The sequence below is a fragment of the Dreissena polymorpha genome, chromosome 2, assembly GCF_020536995.1.
Source record: "Dreissena polymorpha isolate Duluth1 chromosome 2, UMN_Dpol_1.0, whole genome shotgun sequence".
Taxonomy (NCBI): Eukaryota; Metazoa; Mollusca; class Bivalvia; order Myida; family Dreissenidae; genus Dreissena; species Dreissena polymorpha.
This window is the reverse complement of record NC_068356.1, coordinates 36,732,076-36,757,572: the sequence shown is the minus strand read 5'-3', so window position 1 is coordinate 36,757,572 and position 25,497 is coordinate 36,732,076. Positions and strand designations below refer to the sequence as shown.

The window sequence follows — 25,497 nt, the reverse complement described above, 5'->3', positions numbered from 1 at the left end:
CCTCCGATAAACTCTTGATAAAAGCATCTATTGTATAAATCTTGTTCACATCTCTTGTATTATTTACTTCCCGCCTTATGCCAGGACTCGACAAGAGCACCACCTTGCGGGTGCAGACCGCTCATCTATTTTATTTTTAAAGGTGAAGGGACTCTCAATTTCAATCACACAGGAGGGAGGGGTGGAGTGAAGAGGGGTGTATAGTGTGGGTGTGTGGTCATTTATTACATTACCTTCCAAAAATGCGGAAAAAAAATTCGGGGATGGGGGGCTGGGGGTGGGGGGGGGGGTGGGGGGGGGAGGGGTGGGGGGGGGGGGGGGAGGCGATTCTTGGGTGCGATGGTTGGACGGTATTTCAAAAATAAAATAATAAAAATAAATATTTGTGTTTTTAACTGTGTCCAAAAAAAAATTGCGGGGGGGGGGGGGGGGGGATGGGGTGGGGGGATATAGTGTGAGGGTGTGGTGGTCATTTGTGAGATGATCTTTAAAAAAATGGGGGGGGGTCCGGGGGGGGCGTGGGGGATGGTTTGGGTGGAGTCTATTGTGGTATGTCAGGTAAGAGTTGTTTTGTCAAAGTATCAATCAAATCTAATTATAAATAAAGAAGTTATGGCAAATTTAGCAAAATTTAATAATTTGACCTTGAGTGTCACGGTCATTCAAAGGTCAAGGTAAAATTCAACTTGCCAGGTACAGTAACCTCATGATAGCACGAAAGTATTTGAAGTTTGAAATCAATAGCCTTGATACTTTAGAAGTAAAGTGGATCGAAACACACAATTTAACCATATATTCAAAGTTACTAAGTCAAAAAAGGGCCATTATTCCGTAAAAATGACAACCAGAGTTATGCAACTTGTCCTTTTACTGTCCCCTTATGATAGTTTGCGAGTGTTCCAAGTATGAAAGCAATATCTATGATACTTTAGGGGTACAGTGGACCAAAACACAAAACTTAACCAAATTTTCAATTTTCTAAGTATAAAGGGCCCATAATTCTGTCCAAATGCGAGTCGGAGTTACATCACTTTGCCTGCACAGTCCCCTTATGATAGTTAATAAGTGTTGCAAGTATGAAAGCAATAGCTTTGATACTGTAGGAATAAAGTGGACCTAAACACAAAACTTAACCAAATTTTCAATTTTCTAAGTATAAAAAGGGCACATAATTATGTCAAAATGCCAGTCAGAGTTACATAACTTTGCCTGCACAGTTCCCTTATGATAGTTAGTAAGTGTTGCAAGTATGAAAGCAATAGCTTTGATACTTAAGGAATACAATGGACCTAAACACAAAACTTAACCAAAATTTTCAATTTTCTACGTATAAAAAGGGCACATAATTCTGTCGAAATGCACATCAGAGTTATCTAACTTTGCCTGCCAAGTCCCCTAATGATAGTAAGTAAGTGTACCAAGTTTGAATGCAATAGCATTGATACTTTCTGAGAGAAGGGGACCTAAACGCAAAACTTAACCGGACGCCGACGCCGACGCAGACGCAGACGCCGACGCCGACGCCAAGGTGATGACAATAGCTCATTTCTTTTAAAAAAAATAGATGAGCTAAAAATGTATGTTATAGTTTTACTCTGGAGTTAAATGGTAACATCTAAAATGGGTATACCACTAATAGACTCATGGTGGACAGCATTCATGACAGTGAGAATAAAACATGAGAGATTAAATATTTTTACAAGATAAGTATTGATGCAAAGTATCAAAGGGCGTCGGGAATTTCAGTGTAAAAGGCACTCAATGAAGTTACATGGAACGATTTTTTTCTACTGTAAATATTAATATATTGGCCGATTATCTTTAACAAAATAGAAAAAGATACTGGTATTACCATTATCTATGATTTTGTGTTATAGCTCCCAAATAACCATTATCTATGATGTTGTGTTATAACCCCCAAATAACCATTATCTATGATTTTGTGTTGTAACCCCAATATATTTCATAGTTCATTTTATTTACATTGGTTTCCTTTTTTTACTGGCATCCGTGTTCACTTTTTATTAATGGAACAGAACTGTGTAGGTTTTAAAAAAAACTGCTTCATCTTGTAAGCGTAATTTCATATATTTCTCAACTTCAAGGGGAGATGATTCTGAACTTATTCTAACGTTGATCATTTACGATAGGGGTTGAGTACTCATTGATATGAAAACACTTTAAAAGTTTTAATATGTTTACGCCCCCCACCCTCTCACGCATATATTTCATGGGCATTATAAAAACAAAAAATGGTTACAATAAAACAGTATATTTATTTAAACTAAAATGTCTACATCAAAACAAAAAGTTAACATAGAACACAAATAAAATATTTGATTCTACTGGGGCTCGAACCTTGGGCCTCTCACATGTGAAGCGAGCGTGTAACCACTACACTACGGAACCGCTTGAAAAATCAACTTCTAACTAAGATATTAATAAGTGACTGAAGTGTAACGGTTATCAATAAAGCATTAAACCGTGTAATCGCTGTCGTCTTGTAAAATTGAAGAAAATACGCGTTAACCAAAACTCGAACAGCAAAAGTCTGCGCTATTGTTAGAAAAACCACAAAATAAATATATTTTGATTATGTTTTGTTTTTATACAAAACCAGAAAGTTTCACCGGTTCGCGTATTTGCCCAGTACCTGTGATCTTTTATTATTGCCCAGTCCCTGTGATCAGTTATTAATTAAAAGAATTAGCTTTGCATTATTGGCAATAAATGTTGTAGTAAATGTAATAGGCACAAATGCAATACTTATTTACACTAATTTACACAAAAAATCGACACTATGCAAGATATTCTGACAACAAAAATAAATATATACATTGATCCGTAAAATAACTTCTCCTCCCATAAGCGAAAAAAAACGTATTACATACGAGTCGCCGCACTTCAGTGCGACGCCAATCACCATAATCAAAGGACAGAGTTCCAAAACTAAACGCGAGCACGTTTGTACACGGTTAAAAACAAAATCAATTCATATAGCGATGTTACAATAAATGCATTATGATAGCAAACAAGTAAATACTGACTGAGCTCGAGCATGGGGAGAGGAAGTATTTTGCAGTGAACCAAGTACAAACAGCTTAGGCATCGGAATTCTATTCAAACGCAATCAACAAATACATATCCTCGATTATACAGAATTTGTAGAAGAATGGCTTCAGGTTTTATAAATCAAAATATATAATTCACAAATTGCTTTAATAAACATATATGACCCAAATAATGTCGACCTTGATTTTTAAATTCACTAGACAAAACAATTTCCAGTCTAGAGGAATAGTCCTTGATACTAGGAGGTGATTTAAATGTGGTGCAATATTAGAAGTTAGACAAATTGAATAGGAGGACAACTACGAAAAATAAATGCTCAAATTAAGTGAATAATATAAAAGACAACATCTATTTAACTGACATTTACCGGAATTGTAATTTTTTTAAATCATCGTTTACTTTAAATTCGAATAATAACCCCTATTTTTTTTCCCCGAATGAACTTCTTTCAAAAATTATCTTGCCTAATAAGTAGCGCTCAAAATTGCTTAATAAAAACTGGTTTAAAGTCAGACCATTAAATAGTTATCCTGCACATACATTTTGTTATGATTGAAAGAGGTCCGGGTGACTGCAAAATTAATAACTCGTTATTTTTAGACACATACTCGAAATCCAAGATGAAAATGCAATTTTAACTGTAATGCAAATCATAATATGTTTTGGGAACTTATGAAAGGCGCGGTCAAAGATAAAAGCATTAAATTTGCGATCAAATATAACGAAAAACGATATCAAATCTAAAAAAAAACTATAAAATAACTTAAGACATATTGAAGAACAACTGGATGGAAACCCAAAACGACTCAATTGTTATGGAAAACTACAACAAAGAAAAAGATGCATTCAATGTATTAAACGAAGAAAAACAGTTTTCTAATAAGAAAGTCAAAAGTCAGACCATTAAATGGTTATCATGCACATACATTTTGTTATGATTGAAAGAGGCCCGGCTGACTGCAAACTTAATAACTCGTTATTTTTAGACACAAACTTTAAATCCAAGATAAAAATGCAATTACAGACGTTGTCAATTTCAACTGTAATGCAAATCATAATATGTTTTGTTAGCGTATGAAAGGCGTGGTCAAAGATAGAAGCATTAAATATACGTCAAACATAACGAAAAACGATATCAAATCTGAAAAAGAACTAGAAAATAACTTAAGACATATTGAAGAACAACTGGAAGAAAACCCAAACGACTCAATTGTTATGGAAAAATAATACAACAAAAAAAAAGATATATTCAATGTTTTGAACGAAGAAAAACAGTTTTCTTAAAGATCTTACGCCAAATGTATTTAAGGGGGGATTTTTCAGCAAAGTTTTTGGCTTATTTTGAATCCAAAAGATCTGAACAAAATGTTATTAAACAATTAAGGATAAATAATACATTATAAAATGCCTATGTAAATATACTTGAAGAAATCAATATCATTACTCAGTCCTTTACACACCTGATATTTTACTGAATCATTATGACAATAGTCCTTTTTTAAATATTGTAAAGCTGTCAGATGAAGATAGAGCAAAACATCCGGAACAATAAACAGAAAACGAATGTTGCAAGGCTTTGGGGGAGATTAAAAATGAAAAAAAGCCCAGGATCAGACGGTTTATCGATTGAAATTTACAAACATGTTTGGAATGATATAAGAAGTATTTAATTAACTCATTAAAGTTTTCATTTCAACACGGACATTTAACCCCTCTTCAAAACCAATGAATTACATTACTTTTTGCCGAAAACGGATATGTTTTATCTGTAAATAACTGGCGGCCCGTGTCTGGAATCAACGTGGATTACAAATTTGAAACAAAATCGATTGCAAAAAGAATTAAAATATTCATTGAAGAAAAGTTAATAAACCCAGACCAAACAGGATATAAATTCGTGAAAATATACTAACTGTTAATGAAATAACCGATAAAGTAAATGAAATTAACGAAACTAGACTAATGTCCTTTTCGGACGTCCGAAAAGCCACGGTGAACAATTTTAAGTTCCAAAGTCAAGAGACAATGGGTTTACTACTAAAAATTGTATTACATTATTTTATAGTAATGCAAATTCATGTTATACTAATAATGGTTATTTCTCAGAATATTTTAATATCACAAAGGGTGTAAGACAGAGATGTCCCCTCTCAAATTACCTTTTAAAATTCTGCCTATGTATAGTTTTTATTTAATTGATTACTCTATATAGTTAATAATACAAGAAATAACCAAAATATCAAAGGAGTCAAAATAAGCAATATTGAAATTAAACATGCATTGTTTGCATATAACGCATGTTTCCCACTTGATAGCAGCCAATAGTCCTTTTGAAAACATCATCAGCATCTTATTTTTGTTTCTACCATATCAGGATATAAACTAGACAATGACACGCGTTCAGTTCAATCGTTATACATCGACTATCTACGGAGCCTCCGTAAGATAGGCCTCATGTTTAATGGTCACCATCTTGGCTTATATTTCTACTTTACACACCAAAATGTGAGTCTTTTATTATAAGTGTGAATACGATGCGTGTTGAACTAGCTCCACATATTCTGCCGAAATTTTGATACAAAAAGCACTTTACCACGTAATTGTCAACTTTTGAAAAAGAATTTACATTGTTTACAAAACTATACCAACCGAAAGTTAAACTGGATTAGCAACATTTCCCGATGTAAACACTAAACATTATTTTACCACGTTATTGCCAACCTTGAAAAAGAACTTACGTTGTTTACAAAACTATCCCAACCGAAAGTGAAACTGGATAAGTGACATTTAGGATATATAATTACCATTATTATTTATTATATAATTATCAATAGTATTTATTTTAAACTAGAATTTGTTGTTGTTTTTTTTATTATTTTTAAGGAAATACTAGTATTTTGCATATTGCCATGTTCCAAGAAATGATGCTGATGATAATTCAGCACGATGATGAATGATAAGACATTCATTAATTCCACTGTTACTAGAAATTCCACTATCCAGTTCAATAGCTTCGAAAAAAGTTGAAAAACAACACTATTCCACTGTATAACCGTACCACAGATAATGAATTTATTAACTTTTCGCAATTAAAATCTTCTTCCGTTTTTTTTTGTTTCGAACGTCCTGCTGATTTTTACATTTTCTCTGACATTTGAAAGAAAATTAGAATTTCGATGGCCATATTGAAAGTAGTGCAAAATTTTTCGACCATTAAACCAGAGATTGATTTATGGATTAAATCGCCTGCCTACCCAGAGTGGTGTTCAGTTATGATACTAGTTTAATTAATTCACAAACATGTAAAATATTACCCCAAAGAAAAATTCGAATGGAATTGCGAACACGCAACAGCGCTGCGGATAAAACTGTACAATGCAACACACGCTATTACGGAATGCAATATTTCAAATAAATTACAGGAATGCAACAAGTGGTCACAAAAATGAAAACTTTCTTTGATCGGAAAAAATACTATTCTTAAAACGTTTGGTATATAAAAAAATAAAATATCCCCTTACAGCCATAGATGGCCCAAATGAAAGCATAATCAACGAACTTAAAACAAAAGTGTTCGTATTTTTCATATTATGAACGATACACATAAAAACATTAAAACAAACACAATCAATACAAGATTACTTTACAGTTATTGTTTAGATAATCATGGCAACTTTTTGCATTTTGAAAAATTGCATAGACTAAATGATATTGAAAATCATTAAATATTAAATTATCATTTCTAAAAGGTATGTTAATTTCTTGGTCTAAACTTTATATCCAAAGGAATATAGACAATAAAGGAAAATAAATAATAAAAACGAACACCCTGGTTTTTTTTTTCAAAATATGGAATGACAGAGGTATAGACCTTCTTAAACATGTGTTTGACTTTAGAGTTCGAGAGTTTTACACTTTCGATCAAATTAAACAACTGCATGTATATGTTTTCGAAAACACCGCATTTCTTAATATTATACATTAATTCAAAGTTTCCCATCAAATTGTGGAAAGAAATGCTGAAAACAGAAAATATCTGTTATCAACAACCGGAATACCTAATTTCTATGATTAACAAAAAAAATGCAAATGTATTTACTCCAAATTAATCATAGTATAAGGTCTAATTGCGGTTAAGTTCATTATCAATTGGAAAACCCACTTCAAGAAAGATTTTGATTTTTAGGGTATCTTTGTTCTCTTGCCTACGAATGATACTAAATTGAGAGAATTTCATGATAAATTTGTATAAATATCCAATGAGATATCACTGCGGGCTTTCACCCTCAAAATTATGTGATTTATGTTGCATGACGATTGACTAAAATATGCATTTGTTTTGGAAATACACAACAAAACAACATTCTGGTATGATATTAAAGTTTCATTCAAAGATAACTCAGTACATATATTGGAATTGAATACACGTACGAAAAATAAGTTTGTGTAATGTATTAAATGGTAATCTAGAACCATCAGCAACTGTTAACTTTATAACATCAATGGCGATTTTTCTTTTGTAAAAATAAAAATCAGGCACAGACACCCACAATCCATAACTTTAGTGCCTACCTCCAGCGTAGACATAGAATTGAAGAATTGATTGCTACAAGCAATAATTAATTTAATATATTTAGAAAACAATATCGAACGCATTAAGTCAATATACAATAAAACACATACATTTTGGGATAACACCTGTGTGCGCATTTTTCTCTGTTTTTCTTTTTTCAAATAGGTTTGTGAAAAACTCTTCTTTCAAACCTACTTTTTTCTTAGTCCTTAATTTATCAGTTACACATTTTCTGAAAAAATATATGATCTCTGTATTTCGGTACTTGTGTAAAAAGTGATGCTTCGATAATAAAATATTGAAAACCAAAAAAGTATATAGCATTCGCATAATGGTATAAATAATTTCACGACAAACCGGTAATAGTGACATATCTGATGATAATCGCACACTCCAACTTAAACTAATCAATTAGTTAAAATTGGAAACCGGAGAGCACACATCCGTCTGTTGTTTTATGGATAATTTGAACATATATAATATACAATAATAAATGTATGAATCAACTATGTTCATCTTTATCTAAATAAATATTCAAACTAACATTAATTAATGGTATCATTTCCGGTAAGCATATAACCAACCCTTCCATAAATAATGCATTCCCAAAGTCCAATTTTAAATACTGGTCACAATCGTCATTTATAAAAATTACATCTACGAATTATAATGTAGTACCGTGAAAAATACATTTGCACGACATCCCCTTTGACTACAGACACTGTTTCAATAAAATATCTAATAAATACATCATACCGTTGAGTGCCACTTCAGAAACAATAGCTCAAAACCATATGAATTGGTTGCTCACACTGCGTAGACAAGTTATCGCTCAGAACATAAAACAACAGACGGATGTGCGCTCTCCTATTTCTAATTTCGATTCACTTAACAGTTAAAGGGGGGTTCGTGGTTGTATTCTGAAATGTATTTGATGAAACAACGCTTTTTGTTGTTTATTTTATGTACAAGATTTTTAATGATAATAAACTAAGATGTTTTCGTTTCATTATAACCTGCAAAAATATAATTTATAACATGCGTGCACATGTGATGACTAAATTTTATCCAGAATCATAGAAAAACAATTTTCTAACATAGAAAACGCACTATTTATCACAACAAAAACAACACCGAATCCCAGGCGTACGTTGATTTGTGTAATGGCACAGAAATGTTAAGTTGCAACCGCTTTCGTTGACTGAAATATTAATATCCACAAATAAACACACCTTTCAATCGCCTCCAGCGACGACTGTGGATCATGCGACGGCTGAGATAGTGTATACATGTCGTCAGAAAGCCGAGTGTAAGTATTTCCATATTCTTTATACTTTACGTATTGGATTGAGCAGGTTTCAATGTGTTCTTTGAGAACCTAAGTAAGAAGGACTTTGTTTCAATAATGTCAAAGTATGAATTATTTAAAAAAGAAATCCACTCACTCATCCCATTTTATTTCAAAATACGGATGAAAATCTTACAACTGTTTTTGTGATCAAACTATCAAACAGTTTTATCGAATATGGTCAATGAGTAATGTCAACATCTCATCATGCAATTTTTCATTGTCTCAGCCGAATACATGAGCATAATTTTATTTTCGTGGCCGTTATCATGGCCACCTAATAATTAGTCACGGTCGTCAGCATGTGGCGTTTTTCAAAACCCACTCGAATGTTATCGTTGATAAAAATGTTGTTTGTTAATGTGGGATGCTGTAATATGGAATAACCGAAGAAAAATTATCAAAGAGTTCAATAAAATGTTTTTCAATATTGATCTTTCGTCTAAATCCTGTGAAATTAGAGTTTGACTGAGAGAGTGGTGAATTGTGTTTGATTTTTGACCACATTCTAACAGATTTCTTACGTTAACAAAGTTTTTCTTACTTAGGTTCTCAAAGAACACATTCAAACCTGCTCAATCCAATACGTACAATATAAAGAATATGAAAATACTAACACTCGGCTTTCCGACGACATGTATACACTATCTCAGCCGTCGCATGATCCACACTCGTCGCTGAACGGTGTGATAAATGGGCCGTGCTCTCTGAAAAAGGGGTTTGATGCATGTGCGTAAAGTGTCGGAATACATGGAATAACGTTACTTCAATGACAGATTTTCTGCTGTTAAATGCAGTTTAGGATATAAAAAACATTTTTTTAAGTATTAACGACTATGGGTCATGTATAAAAGGTATGTGTGTACATCGCTCTCCTTTAAAACGCTGTAAGTCGAAGTTATCGTGACAGTGGCGGAAATTGAACACTGCATGGTGTTGGGTAACGAAAGAAAAACTGATTAGGTTAAAGGTGGGTTTTCCGTCCTCCATAAATAGTTTCAAATATCTTTGTTTACATAACTTTAGCTATTTTGCCTATTTGTTGTTATTTTTGCGACGCAGTTCGGGTTTCAAGTCTGTCTTGTATTTCTTTTGTGCTTCGTCTCACAGGTGGTTAGCGTATGGCTATGATATTAATTAGTGAAAACATAATTTTGAATGATAAATAATCATATTATAACGAAAAATCAACTTTTCTGAAAAAAAAAATCACTATCAAATAGAAATATAACAAGGTATTCAACTCGAAATCACCCGAAAACAGTGTGCATCGCTTTGATCAGCCATTACTTCATCAATTTTGCAGCGATTTTCACGATCTTCGGTCTAATTCAACGCATACATGAATTTCCTTTCTGGAAATGTACATGTCTTGTAATATTTTTACAAATTCTGGGTCAACTTTTAAGAAATAACACGATACACAACTCGTGTGACCAACTTGACATCGATCAGACCGGATCTAGGACTGAAATCTTCACGGAGTAAAGGGCATTTTCCCTGCAAAGTTCACGGACCTTGATACCATCATTCAATAAACGTATGAAAAAAAACATTCTAACCGTGCTTGTCGTTGCATTATGCATCAAAACTAACTAACCAGCGCCGTTTGAAACCTTTGTTTACATCCATTTCAACTAACTGACATTTTAAACACACGAGTGATTTCATTGGTCCAATGCGAAGGTGTGTCTTTACACCTGGAGATTTCATTAATGAATCCTGTCTGATCGCTGTCAAGAAGGTCACACGAATTGTGTATCGTTTTATTTCTTAAAATTTGACCCAGCATGTGTAGAAATATAAAAATATATATTATTACCAGAAAGGTAATTCATTTCTGCGTTAAATAAGGTCAGGTTCATGAAAATCGCTGCAAAATTGATTGAGAAATTGCTGTTCAAAGCGATGCACCCTTGTTTTCGGGTGATTTCGAGTTGAATACCTTGTTATATATATATATATATATATATATATATATATATATATATATATATATATATATATATATATATATATATATATATATATATGATAGTGAATGTTTTTTTCATTCAAAATGATGTTTTTACTAATTAATATCATAGCCACACGCTAACCACCTGTGCTTCGTGTTGAATCATTCATTTAAAGTGACATTATGCGCATCTAACATTATATGCCATGTTTATGGTGTCTATCGCAAACCGTTGTTTATTTTTGGTGTTTTCAATTCATATACGCTTATATTGTTAATGCATAATGCATTTGAATATCAACCGTACTTTCGTTTTGTACCGAAAGTAGGATTTCTATACGTATTCCTCCATTTCGACAAACGCGATTATTTTTAAGTTTTAAAGCGAAAAAGAGACGGATATCTACCATGTAACCACCAGATATATTCTAATTGGCATAGATACAATATGTTTCTTATGTATACTTAAATTTACTATGCCGAATAAGTTGTGTGGCTTTTCGTTTGACAACTCACGACATAAATGATTCGTTTTCCTGCAACGATATCTATTCATACGACACACGATTACTAACTGCGATCCTAATAAAAAAGACAGTTCCGCTCGGCTTAGAAGACTGTACAGTCATATAAAATATCGAATATAATATATATTTTTTATAAACAATTGGTAGCAAGATGAGTTGCAGATAATTGGTTAGTAACCACATTTTAACTAACTCTTTTGACCTGTTAATTTTTTTCAGCTCAATTCAACAGTGAAAGATGCCCATAATGTCACTTCAAGTGCAGCATTTGAGAAGGTGTTCGCCTTCTTTTTCATGCGTACAACAGACTTATGTTTAGACAGGAATAGTTTGCAAGTTAACATAAAAAAAGAAAAGTAATGAATTAGTTTTTTTCCGCAATAAACAAGGAGTTTACATAGTTTTTATTCAATTTTCCCCAGGAAATACCTCCTTTCAAACATGTGTGGCATTCCGTCTTTTGTCTTTTTAGAAACATATTATCATGTTAAGGTACATCATTTAATTTTTGGAAATGTAGAATCAGGTGTTGCATTAATTTAGAAGTATATCGACCTGCCGTTGGGCCGACTTTTATCATCAATGTTATGTGCATGCATTGTAGGTAATGGGACTCTCTAATTATAAAAATATATCCTGGTGTCACCAGTTTTCGCTGATGTAAGAAACAAACTGTTTTTTTACAATAACGAATACACACAATATGAAAAACTAAATAACTGAGAGAAAAATAGACAACTTACCAACACAAATTTAGAGCTTTTGCTGAGCTATTTCATGGCTTCAAATATGTAAACACATCCATTTGCAGGTGAATATAAATAGTTTAGCCGGTTTATACACATAAACTGGTTAATAAGGGTCGTTCAACAAGTTATGTAACAGAAAGCAAAGGTAAATTTTACATATTAACTGTCAACATAATATGCTTTTTTAATTTGCTGTATTTAATGTATAATTTATAAACTGTTTTTCGAAATTAACTTTTAACATTTATCTTTGTATTTTATTTACAATTTTTAAAACTGTTTATTCTTTTGTGCTTGCACAATTTGGGCACAGAAACTGATCACCCCTCCTCAATACTTGTACAGGTGTGCAAAATTTAAGTTGCACCAAACTGTCACAAATGTCACATTGTGGCCATTTTACCCAAGTTAGACTAATGCAGTATTTTAGTTTTGGGGGTGTGAACAGTTTACACACGCAGCACTTTTCAGAGTCGTCAACATCGTCCTCAGAGGTGTCAGCTTCATGATGAGTTTCATCCAAGACATTTGAATGATTCATAGATGAGGTACCAGGTTTAGGAATTGGGTTTGTAGACGTTGTTGAGGTTGATGATTTATTTTTTTACTTTCATTGAAGATGATTTTACAGACTTTGTTGGTTTATTTCTATTTAAATGTTCTTTAACTTCATTATACACAACATCTTCAGTAATTGCTTTGCCTGCGACAACTTTACTAAGAGTTTCTTTTATTTTGCAGGACGTACATTATCAACAATTGGCGCGCATCGTTTGTCGAAAAAATCAACAGCTGTTTCATGAGATTGTAGCACTAATTTTGTTTGGGTGGTCTTTGCAAAAGCAAGAGATGGTGCAATAGCAATATCACTTACGACATTGGCATTGAATTAGTGTATTCCACATCGTCGGAAAGCGGACTGAATGTTCATGGGTGTAAGCGTGGCTTCCATGGGTTGAAATATGTGGCTACAAGGGGACGGAAGAACAAATAGAATTGTATGATTTGATTTTGCCCATTCAATTAAAGCAATTGAGACATGGCTTTTATGGCCGTCATACAGGATCAGGATGAGATTGTTAGCATCACGTGTTGGTAGTAAACGTTCAAGATGGAATTTTATGTAATGAGAAAATATGTCGGTATTGGACCAGCCGGAATCAGACACTGTCCCATACGTTCCTGGTGTTGATTATTCTAGTAGGGTTGCATTTATTTGGGTACCAGAAATTATAAAATATGGAGGAAATTGTTGCCCTGAAGCGTTACCTCCACCAATTAGGGTCACCGTCTGGGACTTACCAGCTGTCACCGCCTGTGCCTTGCCTGTAACAATTTTAGGTGGTTTGTGATTTATACTTAGACCTTTTTCGTAAATATTGTAGATTCTGGATGGCTTGTCTGTCAAATGATATTTGGTTAATACATTGTTCAGTTCTTTAAAATAGTTTTCAATGGTTGTCTTAGTGGGATTTCCGGCCCTTGCTATTTCTAGTGACTGATGGTTTTTTTACCTTCAACTCCGGCCATCTGCTTAAAAAGCCATACAACCATTTCAAACTTAACTTTTCCCCGTGTTGTTTTATTCCTAAATGAATGTCATAATCAGAGGCTAGGTTAATCGTTTCTTGCCGAGAATAATCCATGCCAATTTCAGCCATAGATTTATTGAACGCATTTGTCAGATCATCCTGTGAATAACTGGCCATGTAGGAGAAAATAGGAGAACGGCGAAAATAGGTGACGGGACGATATTTATTTATTGTATGTTATTTTGCTTCGGTTGGAATGTACCAGGTATGGTTATCATTGTGATACATTGGTCGTTTTTTTGCTCTTTGTTTTTCAAAATAACGTACAGGATTAACTTTTTATTTTCCTTTTTCACTTGTCTTATTCAGATAAGATACGATACGATAAGATAAAGATAAGAAAGATATGCTGACACAGTGGGCAGAACTGAAGTATCCAAAAAGGTATGAGAATGGTTCATAAAATATAAGGTTTGTTTGGTCCCTGCCATCATTATCCTTTAAAACGCTATCAGCCGAAGTTATTATGCAAAAACGGTGAAAATTGCCAACTGCACGGTGTTGGGTAACGAAAGAAATAATGATAAGGTAAATGGTGGCTTTTATGTACGGTTTCAAATATCCAAGTGGACATGAATATTGCTATTTTCCCTTGTGTTGTTATTTTTTGCGACGCAGTTCGGGTTTCAAGGCTGTCGTTTATTTTTATCGTGATTCATTTTGTGTCACGAGAGAATCGTTCAATTAAGATAAAAGATCTCAGAAGACGTTCATCTCATATTGCATGCGTACAACAGAAGGATTAAATGACAGGCATAGTTTGAACGTAAACACAAAAAAAAGAAAAGTAGCGAGCTAGTTGCCACGTTATGAATAAGGAGTACACAAAGATGATATTCCCCCCCCCCCCCCCCAATAACTACCAGATTTCAAGCATGTATGTCATTCCGTCATTCTCTTTTTGAAAACATAACATGTAAATGTATATAATTTGTTTTCAAAAATGTAGAATCCGGTGTTTCCAACACATCGGACTGTAAGCCATTAGAACTACAGAGGCTTAACAAAATAGTTAATAGCCTGTAATGTGATTTGATTTCTCTAAAGTACTCTAACGTACACCGTAACAGTTACATAGCTGATGACTACTGTAATTTTACTTAACTGTGTAAATTAATGATATCACATTCTTCCATGCTTGACCATGATTTGAAAGAGAAACTGCTAAAATATATCACTTTACAGTAACATTATTTTTATATAAAGCTTACACTGTTGTTGTTTGCCATGAATAGTTGTTTGGAGATTCGGCAACACATTTAACGAAACAATTGACTACCCAGTCAACCTGCCCGTATTGGTCCGACTTTGGTTTTAAGACGGCATTACCTAACGAGAAAGCTGATGACGGGCCGATATCGGCCCGCTGTTTAAGGTATATGTTTTTCATCGAATTATTATTTTTGGGATCATTCAAGTTAAATTAAGATCTGTCATTTCATACCATAAAAGAAATTCGAAATAGACAGGTGTCCATTTTTTTACGAATTTTGGTCCGGTATCGGCTACGTTGTCTTGCAAAGACGTATACTGAGTGCATGTTGAAGGATATCGGCGCGACGATTTTAAATTGCTCTACGTGGATCTTAACCTTCTGGAATTATTTTCTTATGTGAGTAATAACTTTTATAATAAATGTCATGTTCGTGTATTTTAAGAAGTTTTGATGGAATCTTTTGTAAAATAAAAATAAAAATGTATTTGTTACAAATCTTTATTTTGTTTTGTTTGGAATCAACAAGGAAAAGTTATAATTGTCATACATCGGTGAGATTTTTTCCCTTTGTTTTTCAAAATAACGCACATCATTAACTCATTTTTCTGTTTTAGTTATCGTATGAAGGTACGATTTTAAATTGCTCTACGTGGATCTTAACCTTCTGGAATTATTTTCTTATGTGAGTAATAACATTTTATTGAATATGAAGTTTCACATCATTCATGTTTGTTTCTGTGTTATACATTTCCGCGACCATATAATTCGTTGCATTCTGCGTTCTATTTTAAACGGTTAAATGATCATTCATATTAATATTATCGGCAAATCATCGATACATCGATTTTGTTTTTCTATTGTCAGTGTTTAAGCGAGAAACACACTGTCAACACTAGAAGAAGGAATCAATATGACCAGGGCTGATCATTTATTTTTAAACACATTGTCATTTTATTCGTGTTTGCTTTAGCTCAGTGACAGTGAACAAGTGGTTAAATGTAAACATTAGAATGCGGTTTTATAATGCAGGCAAAATGCGGCGGAATTCTGACAGTATTTGTCGGTGTCGATGGCGGACCGACATCGCGCCGTATTGCAGGTCATATATCGGATTGTTGTACAAATCTATGTCTGTTACGTGCCTAGATTCTGAATCTTGTGATAATTGCGGAGGAACGACGACATTTTGTCGTTTTCGATGTCTGAGTTTAATCGTTTTGTGAAGTACATTTGTAGTTCCGATCTCGGGCCGGTGTAAAACTCCGACATCAAGCCGATGCATAAATTTATAAAAACGCTATGACGGGCCGAGATTTAAGATCTCGGGATAATTGCGGTGGAACGATGGCATCAGGTCGGTGTTTGATGCCGGGCTGACATCGTAACATGTAACAGGTCTGATCTCAGGTCGATGTTAAACTTCGATATCAGACCAATGTATTTATTTATATCGGCGCGATGTCGGTAAGAGCTTTTTAATCTCGGGATAATTGCGGTGGAACTTTGACAGTATGTTGTTGTCGATGCCAGGCCGACATCGCACCGTATTGCAGGTCCGATCTCGGACCGATGTTAATGCCGATATCGTGCCAATTAAAAAATCTGTATCGCCCCAATATCTGGCCGATACAAAAAAATCTTGATTTTACCTAATATAATAGACTTATCTACTTCTAAAAAAGACAAAACTCTAAAACACAGTAATTCCAGGTGTACCGACTATTGGATAATTATAGGATAAACGCCCTAAGCTTGTTTATACAAAGCATGCGTTGAAAAAAGTTATCAAATGAATTCCTGGTTTTTAAATTCAACACCTATCCCCAGGTAATGCGTTGTCTTGGCAACGCGAACGCGCGAAGCTAAGGAAAGTAAACAAAAACATAGTCCTCTGTTTTGTCAAAAGTTCCTTTAAAACTACAGATTGTAATGGCTTATTTTGTTTCAAATATATATATGAACGGTCTGAAAGATATTCAGCACTATGATTTAGCAGCGGCGAATGCGTACAGTTAATATTCATTGGTTAACCATAGTTGATGAACAAGGATGTAACAAATGCCGTCTAATTTTCACTTAGTAACAAAGATCTTTGGTTCAGTCACTTGCCTACTTACACACAACAATTGCTGTTTCTTTTTTTCTTAATTGCTGAATTTGTTTTCCCAATATCTAGTATTGTTGTCTGTATATATTGAAAATGAATACATTGTCTACATTAAAACTGCTTTGATATTATTAGCTGTATACCAACAGGTTTTGCACTCGGTTAACATATTCTTGTTTGACTTGAATAATATTTTATCTTTAAACTAAAATAGCAAAACAAAACCCCCATGAACTTCTATTGATGTTGAATACACTTCTCGTAGAAGACCAAACACTTGACTATACGTGTACGCTTCTCGCAATAGACGAAAACTTTCAACTTAACGTCAACGTATCTCGTGAAATACGGAAGAGCTAAATTGTACCTGTACACTTCTTGTAAAAAATAGAAGACATCAAACTTAATGTGTACGTTTAAACATAATGGAGCTGCTTGGAGTTCATTTGGAAAATTCTGATTCCGTCTTATACACTGCACGTGTATAAACATTTTGAAGGTAATTTCGTCTGGCTCAATTCATACAACACTTTAATGCGTTCTCTTAATGAGTGATCCATGTGGAAATACACCTGCATTAAAAAATCATGTTCAATCAAAAGAACGGATTGTAATGGATAACGACGACTCAAATATAAATAAAAGATGACTAAACGATGTAGTATTCTCTGATCTGGCATCGGAGAGTAGTTAATTAATGACCTTATACATATGTAATTTCATTTGCCATCAGCTTTTTCAAATAATTAATGCCTTCGATATTTTTCGAATACATGTATGCACTTTCTAACAAATAAATACTGCGTTGTCTCCTTATTTTCTGACAGCGGTTTCATCATCGTAAAAAAACGATGTTCTTGCGCAATAGGCAGATTGTGAAAACAACGTCTAGTTTATTAACGTTAACAAACTATCTTTATTTAAGATTGACTTTAAAAAATGCATGTTTTCATTACTTTTACTTACCAATTGTATGATTAGTTTTCAGTATGATTGCGGTGATACTCGTAATTGTAATGACAATTTTCAAACGAAAATAACTTTTATTTGTTCACTCATCTACAAATTCAACTCAATTTAAAATTACTGGGTTGCGCCAAGGTCGCATATTTTGTAGCGACGGAAATATTATAGGGACGAAAAGGTTAGTTAAATGTTAACACATATTAATGTGAGTATGTTAAATGTTAACAAATATTTATGTGAGTATGTTAAACTCAAAATGCTACGTTTAACATTCATTTTTAGGTGTCGCAATCAAATAATATCTTAATAACCATTGCATGGTTATAACCATTGTAAAAACGACTTTTAAGTTGAATAAGTGTACCGTTTTTTATATTCTAATTGAACAGATATTAACGTTTATTTTATCAAAATAATTGGACCTCAAAACATTATGATCTTGAAACGTATGGCACAATGTTTAAAGTATGTATAATTACCACCCACTTGTAATGTTTAAAAAAGGCACGAGTGGTATTTGTTTTCATTTAGATTTCTTACATATCATTATTATATATTTAAGATGTTTTTGTGTTTCTATAAAACAGAATTATATTTCGCTCACTAGAGTATTCCATTATTATGTGATTTCGATCAATGAATATCAGCCATTTGTGTTTAATTTGCTCTAGATTACCGGATAGCATCGTCATTATAATTATAACTATATTTCTTTGGCAAGTTATAAAACAATACCTTTCGCAATTCTAGTGCACGTTGACCAACCTCATCTTACACAAGCATTATTACTAGATTGCTTTTGCAAAATTGAAAAATACCCTATCGCAGTTAGTCGACGACCACGTCGACCGACACATGTATTATTTATATATTAGCTTTGGCAACTTAAAACGACCCTATCGCTGTCTTGGTCGACGACCATGTTGACAGCGAGGCATTGTTACTGCACTACTACAAAGTTGAAACGGACACAATGACAGTTTACGTCGACTACTACGTGGACCATTGCTTTGTTACAATATTATTAAAACCAAGTTAAAAGGATGATATTAGTGTTTGTCGACGACTGCGTCGACCGCAAACCATTGTTTCAATTTTAGTTCTACCAAGTCAAAAATGATACCTGAAGTTTTCGTCCACTACTACGTTGACTATTGTTATTTTATTATATTTACTTTAACCAAGTCAAAAGGATTTCGAAAGTTTACGTTTGCTACATAATATCATTATTTTTTCGAACAAACCAACCGATGTCATCGGTTTGCCGTCGACGAGTAAGTTTGACCGTTGCTGCTTTCGCAGATTTCGTTATCTTTGACTGCGAAGCATTTTACTACATTAGTTTGTCAAAGAAAAAACGACGTCATCTGAATTTTCGTCGACGGCGAAGCATTGTTATTATATTAGTTCAAATGCAAACGATGCTATCGGTTTTTAAAAATAAATATTTGTTCAAAGTATTGTTACAACATTAGTTCGACCAAGTCGAACAAACTGAATAACTATACACATATTGTATAATTTATAATTTACTTTATAAAATCACGTTGGTATGCCAGAGTAACAAAATTGGGAACATTTCAAATCACAAGCGTATTGCTGGCATTAAAAGTTGCTGAGCATTTCTTTTTTCAGTCTCAACATGTTACTTTTGTCTAAAAAATCCATGCAAATCCCTCACAGTACACAGTACAAATGTCCTATCATATCTAATTTACACAGGTGAAACAGTCAAACTGGCGTTACATATTCCAAAATCCACATAAATCGCTTACATTACAATTTCTAATTTACAGAGGTCAAACTCACACTTTTATTTCAGCATAAAACAATTTCAGACATTTAAACTCGAATATAATCGCTCGCATAACCAATTGAATATTAATAATTACAAATGAATATCGCAGTACGAAATTCCAATAATTTCATAAGAACAGATTCAAACACTCAAAACGTTATCCCAGCATAACAAAACAAAACCAATTGGTACAATTACAAATTTCCCATTGAGTCTAAATTTCTAAATCCGAACTCAAAATACAATTCAATGTGTGAGCTATAATGTATACCTAAAATAAATAAGACTCGCACTGTTACGTGGGTGGAACAAATTTTCAGCTAAATGTTAAAGGGGCCTTTTCACAGATTTTGGCATTTTTTTAACTTATTCATTAAATGCTTTATATTGATAAATGTAAACATTGCATCGTAAAAGCTCCAGTAAAAAATCAAGAATAAAATTTAAAAAAGGAAAAGAACATTGCCCGGAGCAGGTTTCGAACCAGTGACCCCTGGAGTCCTGCCAGAGTCCTGAAGTAAAAACGCTTTAGCTTACTCAGCTATTCCGCCGAGTACACATACTTGACGTATTTTATACCTTATATAAGCAATCTTCGTAGTTTCACAAAATTTAACGACAAAAACAGAACTCTCCAAATTATTAAATCGTTTCGCTTTATAATTTTTAGGTTTTAAAATCGTCAAAAGATGCATATAATGGCTATATTAGACCATGGTAAATGTTCAGTATTACTGTTTCCTCACAAATATCATAACTTAAACGAAAATTTGCGAATCTGAAACAACTTTTTTCAACTTTGTCAATTTACCAAAGCGTGAAAAGAGCCCTTTAAGCATGTGCATTTCAAATTTATTATCACGTTTAAAATACAGAATCTAAACTCAAATTGTTAAAAACTCAATTCCGAATTTTTTTAACAAACATTGCAAATTTCTAAGCTTTTCTAAAGTGAATGTCAAAAAGTTAGCTTGTCGAACACAATTCCTATAATTTCTATTATTTCTAATTTACAGATGCTCAAATAAAACAAGAGGACCATGGGCCTAAAGGCGCTATCTTGAGACCAAAAGGAACTAGAATATTATGAGAAAGTGCGAGCTGATTCATGAAGATTAGACAAAAAGTGACTTCTAGAGTATTAACATGTTTTAATTACTTGACCCTGTTTCAATTTTAGCCGCGATTTCATTTGGACAAATTTTCTGACCAAGTTTCATGACGAATTGCAAATATATGTGCATCAACAAGTTTTAACGATAGCCATATAAGGAAAACTGCCCTCCCCCTCTCCCAGCAGTCATGTTTAAAAAAAAAACTGGAATGTTTTCCAAACTCTACAGAGGAGTCATTAAAACAAGAGTTCTACCTTTCATTTAGATGGCACTAAACATGGGATTTTTAGAGTGTTAACAAGGTTTCACTATAGCATATAAGGAAAGATGCCCCGCCCCATGTGGCCATATTTTAAGACGAACCATTTCCATTTTCAAATTCAGCTGAGCTAATATTTGAACAAATATTATGACAAAGTTTCATAAAGATTGTTAACACTCTTAAAGTGGTTCAATGTTTTACTATAGCCATATAAGGAAAAATGACCCGCCCTAGGCGGCCATATTTTTCAACGGACCAGAAACATTTTCAAACTCATTAGAACAAATGTTCTGACTAAGTCTCTTAAAAATTGGACTAAATGTGACTTCTAGAGTATTAAAGCGAGATCATACTTTTTTGTCAAATATTTATTAATGTATATAAAATGTGTAAAAACTTATTAAGCATATATTTCAAAATAAATTAAAATAAAGGGTCAGAAGAACATGGGTCGAAAAATGCGAAATAAGCCAGATATTTAATTCTGAAATGAAAATGTCTGTACAGTAGAATTCGCCAGCATGTATATCATGCATGTACGATGTGAATCTAAATTTAGTTTTACGGTTCATTTTAAATTCCTGCAATGATATCTATTCATACGACACACGAACACTAACTAAAAAGAAGAATACTTCGGTTATTGTAGGAAAATATGTACGAAATATCTTCGTCACAATCGGCTCGGTGCGCTAATTTGTCTTTGCTGCAATTCATGAAATTCGTCTTCAATGTATAATTTTTCTTGCCTATTTTGTGTTATTGTAACATATTTTATCAATATATTACAATTTAACAAATATAAAAAATCGTATAATCTCGCTTTAACAATGTTTTACCATAGCCATATAAGGAAATATGCCCTGCCCCCTTCGGCCATGTTTTTCAACAGACCGGAACTATTTTAAAACTGGTCCAATATTTCATTGGGACACATGGTCTGACCAAGATTCTTGAAGATTGCACTAATATGTGATTTATAGAGTGTTTAAGAGGTTTTACTATGGCCGTTTAAGGAAAAATGACCCGCCCTATGCGGCCATGTTTTTCAACGGACCGGAAACATTTTCAAACTCATTAGAACAAATTTTCTGACTAATCTCTTGAAAATTGGACTAAAATGTGACTTCTAGAGTGTTAACAAGGTTTTACCATAGCCATATTAGGAAATATGCCCTGCCCCCTTCGGCCATGTTTTTCAAAAGACCGGAACTATTTTAAAACTGGTCCAATATTTCATTGGGACACATGTTCTGACCAAGATTCTTGAAGATTGCACTAGAAAGTGATTTATAGAGTGTTAAAAAGGTTTTACTATGGCCGTTTAAGGAAAAATGACCCGCCCTAGGCAGCCATATTTTTCAACGGACCAGAAACATTTTCAAACTCATTAGAACAATTTTTCTGACTAAGTGTCTTGAAAATTGGACTAAAATGTGACTTCTAGACTGTAAACAAGGTTTTACCGTAGCCATATAAGGAAATATGTCCTGTGTTAAAAAGTGTTAAAAAGGTTTCACTATGGCCGTTCAAGGAAAAACGCGCCGTCCAATGGCGAACATGTTTGTCAACATACCAAAACCATTTTCGAATGCATCAAATTATCATAAGAACAAATATTCTGACTTTATGAAGATTGAACAATGAATTTGCCTTCTAGAGTGTTAACAAGGTTTTACTTTAGCCTTTAAGCTATTAAGGAAAACTACCCCGCCTCCTGGCGGTTATGTCTTTTGGCCATCCGGTCCAAGATATCATTGAGACACATGATCTGACCAAGTTTCATTTAGATACAATAAATGTGGCCTCTCGAGTGTTAACAAAGTACATGTTGACGACGCACGCCAGACGACTGACAAAAGGAAATCACAAAAGCTCACCTGAGCACGTTATGCTAAGCTGAGCTAAACAACTAATCGGATACAAAATGTCCAACCTCAAACTAAACATATAATATGACAAAAGAAATCATTCTTGTGAAAATGGCGGGTATAAAACATCAAAACAACTATTTATAAAAAAAAAACATGTATTAACATACAGTAACTTCACAGAATACAACATATCCACCTCCACAAAATGAAATGCACATTGAAATATTCAAAGTATTAAAAAGCATTTAGGGAAATTAAAAAACAAAATATTTATTCATAAAATATTCACAAAAAACTTTAAAACAAAATAGAAATTATTTAGTTTATCACTGTGAACAAAATCAGTAAATTACTATTCATGGCATCATCAGAAATTGTTTGCTAAACATATCCTACAACATATGAGTTGTACAAAGATAATGGGATTTTGTAATCCCTTTAAAAACAAAACACTGACTTCATGGATTAATATATTTACATTAATTATTTAAAAAAATGTAATTTTCATTTTATTTTATATTAGATATAATTATCATATATTATAATCATATTAGAATAGCAAATGGTTACCAAGAACAAAAGAAATAAGTACATGTTTTTACACCTGTCTTTACCTACAGCAAGAAAATACTTCGCAAGCAAATTCTTATTAACAAAAACGAAACAAAACATATATTTCGGTTGAGGTTAAAGACCTATAAATATAAGAGAATTCGGTTCAGCAAAACACATATCCCCAGTTTCAAGAATATAAATCAGGGTTGGAAAAACAGTACGCAAACTGATCGCAGGTCACTTATTCAGCACCTAGGAATTATAAAGATCTATTAATACCAGTTAATTGGTCACTGATTCACCAGAAAAACATACCTAGCAACTTAACAAAAAAGGAGAAACCGATTAATACCAGTTAGCACTTTTTGTGGAAAACTATCTTACGGAAAGTCCGAAGATAGCCGACCTATCACGATCGAAATCACACCCCTATTATCAGTATTTAAGCTTCGCGCAAACCGTATATTCTGTCTCACTTTACAGGTATAATTCTTATAATTATTTACATTTTGGATATTCATTTGTTGTTTGTATTATTTTACTAAGTGACGTAATTTATAGTCAATTACTGATTTTAGTTGTATGCGGATATTATTGTTATAATGAATAACATTATATTGTTAACTCTACAGGATTATTCGGTATGTACAGAATTGTTTAGAATTTATAATAACTGGACTGCAAACTGACAAAACAAAATGTAGGCTTATCATTGTTAGTTATTGAAATCCTATGTTTCTGGAAATTACTGTATAAGTATTTTATTTCAAATGCTATATGACATGCTATTATAAACTGTGCATATAGATTCACATGTATATTATTTGAAAATATTATATTTCTTTGTCTCGCTTTACAGAAATAAAATTGAACTGCCTTGGCAAGATCGTTGGTTTTGAATTAATATCATCAAACCATCAGGCAAGGAATATATACATATATATATTTTTAATAATTAGTGCTTAACGCGGAAATGGAAATAACATTTCATGAATAACATTTAACATTGAGATATCCTAAAATATCCTAAAGATCCCGAGTAAGAAATTGAATATTATCGGTAGTAAATAGGACCGGTTATAATTTTCTCAAAATTAATATATATATAATTATTAATATATAAAATTTCCCTGAAAAATTGAAATGACAAACAATATGTAAAGAAAATGCAATCGCGATTCAACAATACCATTTTAAAGGAAATATATAAACAAAACTGCAAAATTTAAAACAATAGGGCCTGAAATGCCCGACGTCGCTTACCTGAGATACAAAGAAACTGACCTGCTCATTGCAGCCCCAAAATATCATTAAAACACATGTTCTAACCAAGTTTCATGAAGAGGGAAATATTAATGCAACTTTTAGAGTGCTAACAAGGTTTTACTTTAGCCATATTAGGATAAATTCCTTGACCCCTGGCGGCAATGTTTTTCAACAGACTGGAGCTATTTTCGAACTGATCCAAGATATCATTGGACAATAAATGTGACAATAAGAGTGTAAACAAGTTTTTACTATAGAAATATAAGGAAAAATGCCCCGCCCCCCTGGCGGCCATGTTTTTCTACCAACTGGAACCATGTTCGAACTCGTCCAAGATATTATTGGGACAAATCTTCTGACAAAGTTTCATTAAGAACAGACTATACATGTGTTTTCAAGGTTTTACTATAGTAATTCTATAGCCATATAATGAAAAATGCCCCGCCCCGTTGCGGCTTTGTTTTTCAAGCAACCGGAACCATTTTGGAACTCGTTCAAGATATTATTAGAACGAATATTC

At 33.2% G+C, this 25,497-nt stretch overlaps 2 protein-coding genes across 5 annotated transcripts in view; both read right to left on the bottom strand.

Annotated features, from left to right (window-relative positions):
• Positions 1-12,338, bottom strand: part of LOC127866625 (uncharacterized) — an 18,795-nt gene extending 6,457 nt beyond the window's left edge. The window contains exon 1 of one of the 4 annotated variants that reach the window (XM_052407325.1): positions 12,221-12,338. Coding sequence is in view for 1 of the 4 variants with exons in the window: in XM_052407324.1 (XP_052263284.1) it covers positions 8,324-8,337 (14 nt within the window). In the remaining 3 variants the exon portion in view is untranslated. Of the gene's footprint in view, positions 1-8,189; positions 8,356-8,401; positions 8,519-12,220 lie in introns of those variants that run through there. The other 3 variants (XM_052407326.1, XM_052407324.1, XM_052407328.1) reach the window with 3 other exon arrangements.
• The window catches only part of LOC127866621 (cytochrome c oxidase assembly protein COX18, mitochondrial-like), a 284,996-nt gene that overhangs the window by 134,229 nt on the left and 125,270 nt on the right, over positions 1-25,497 (bottom strand). The gene's annotated exons all lie outside the window — the stretch shown is intronic.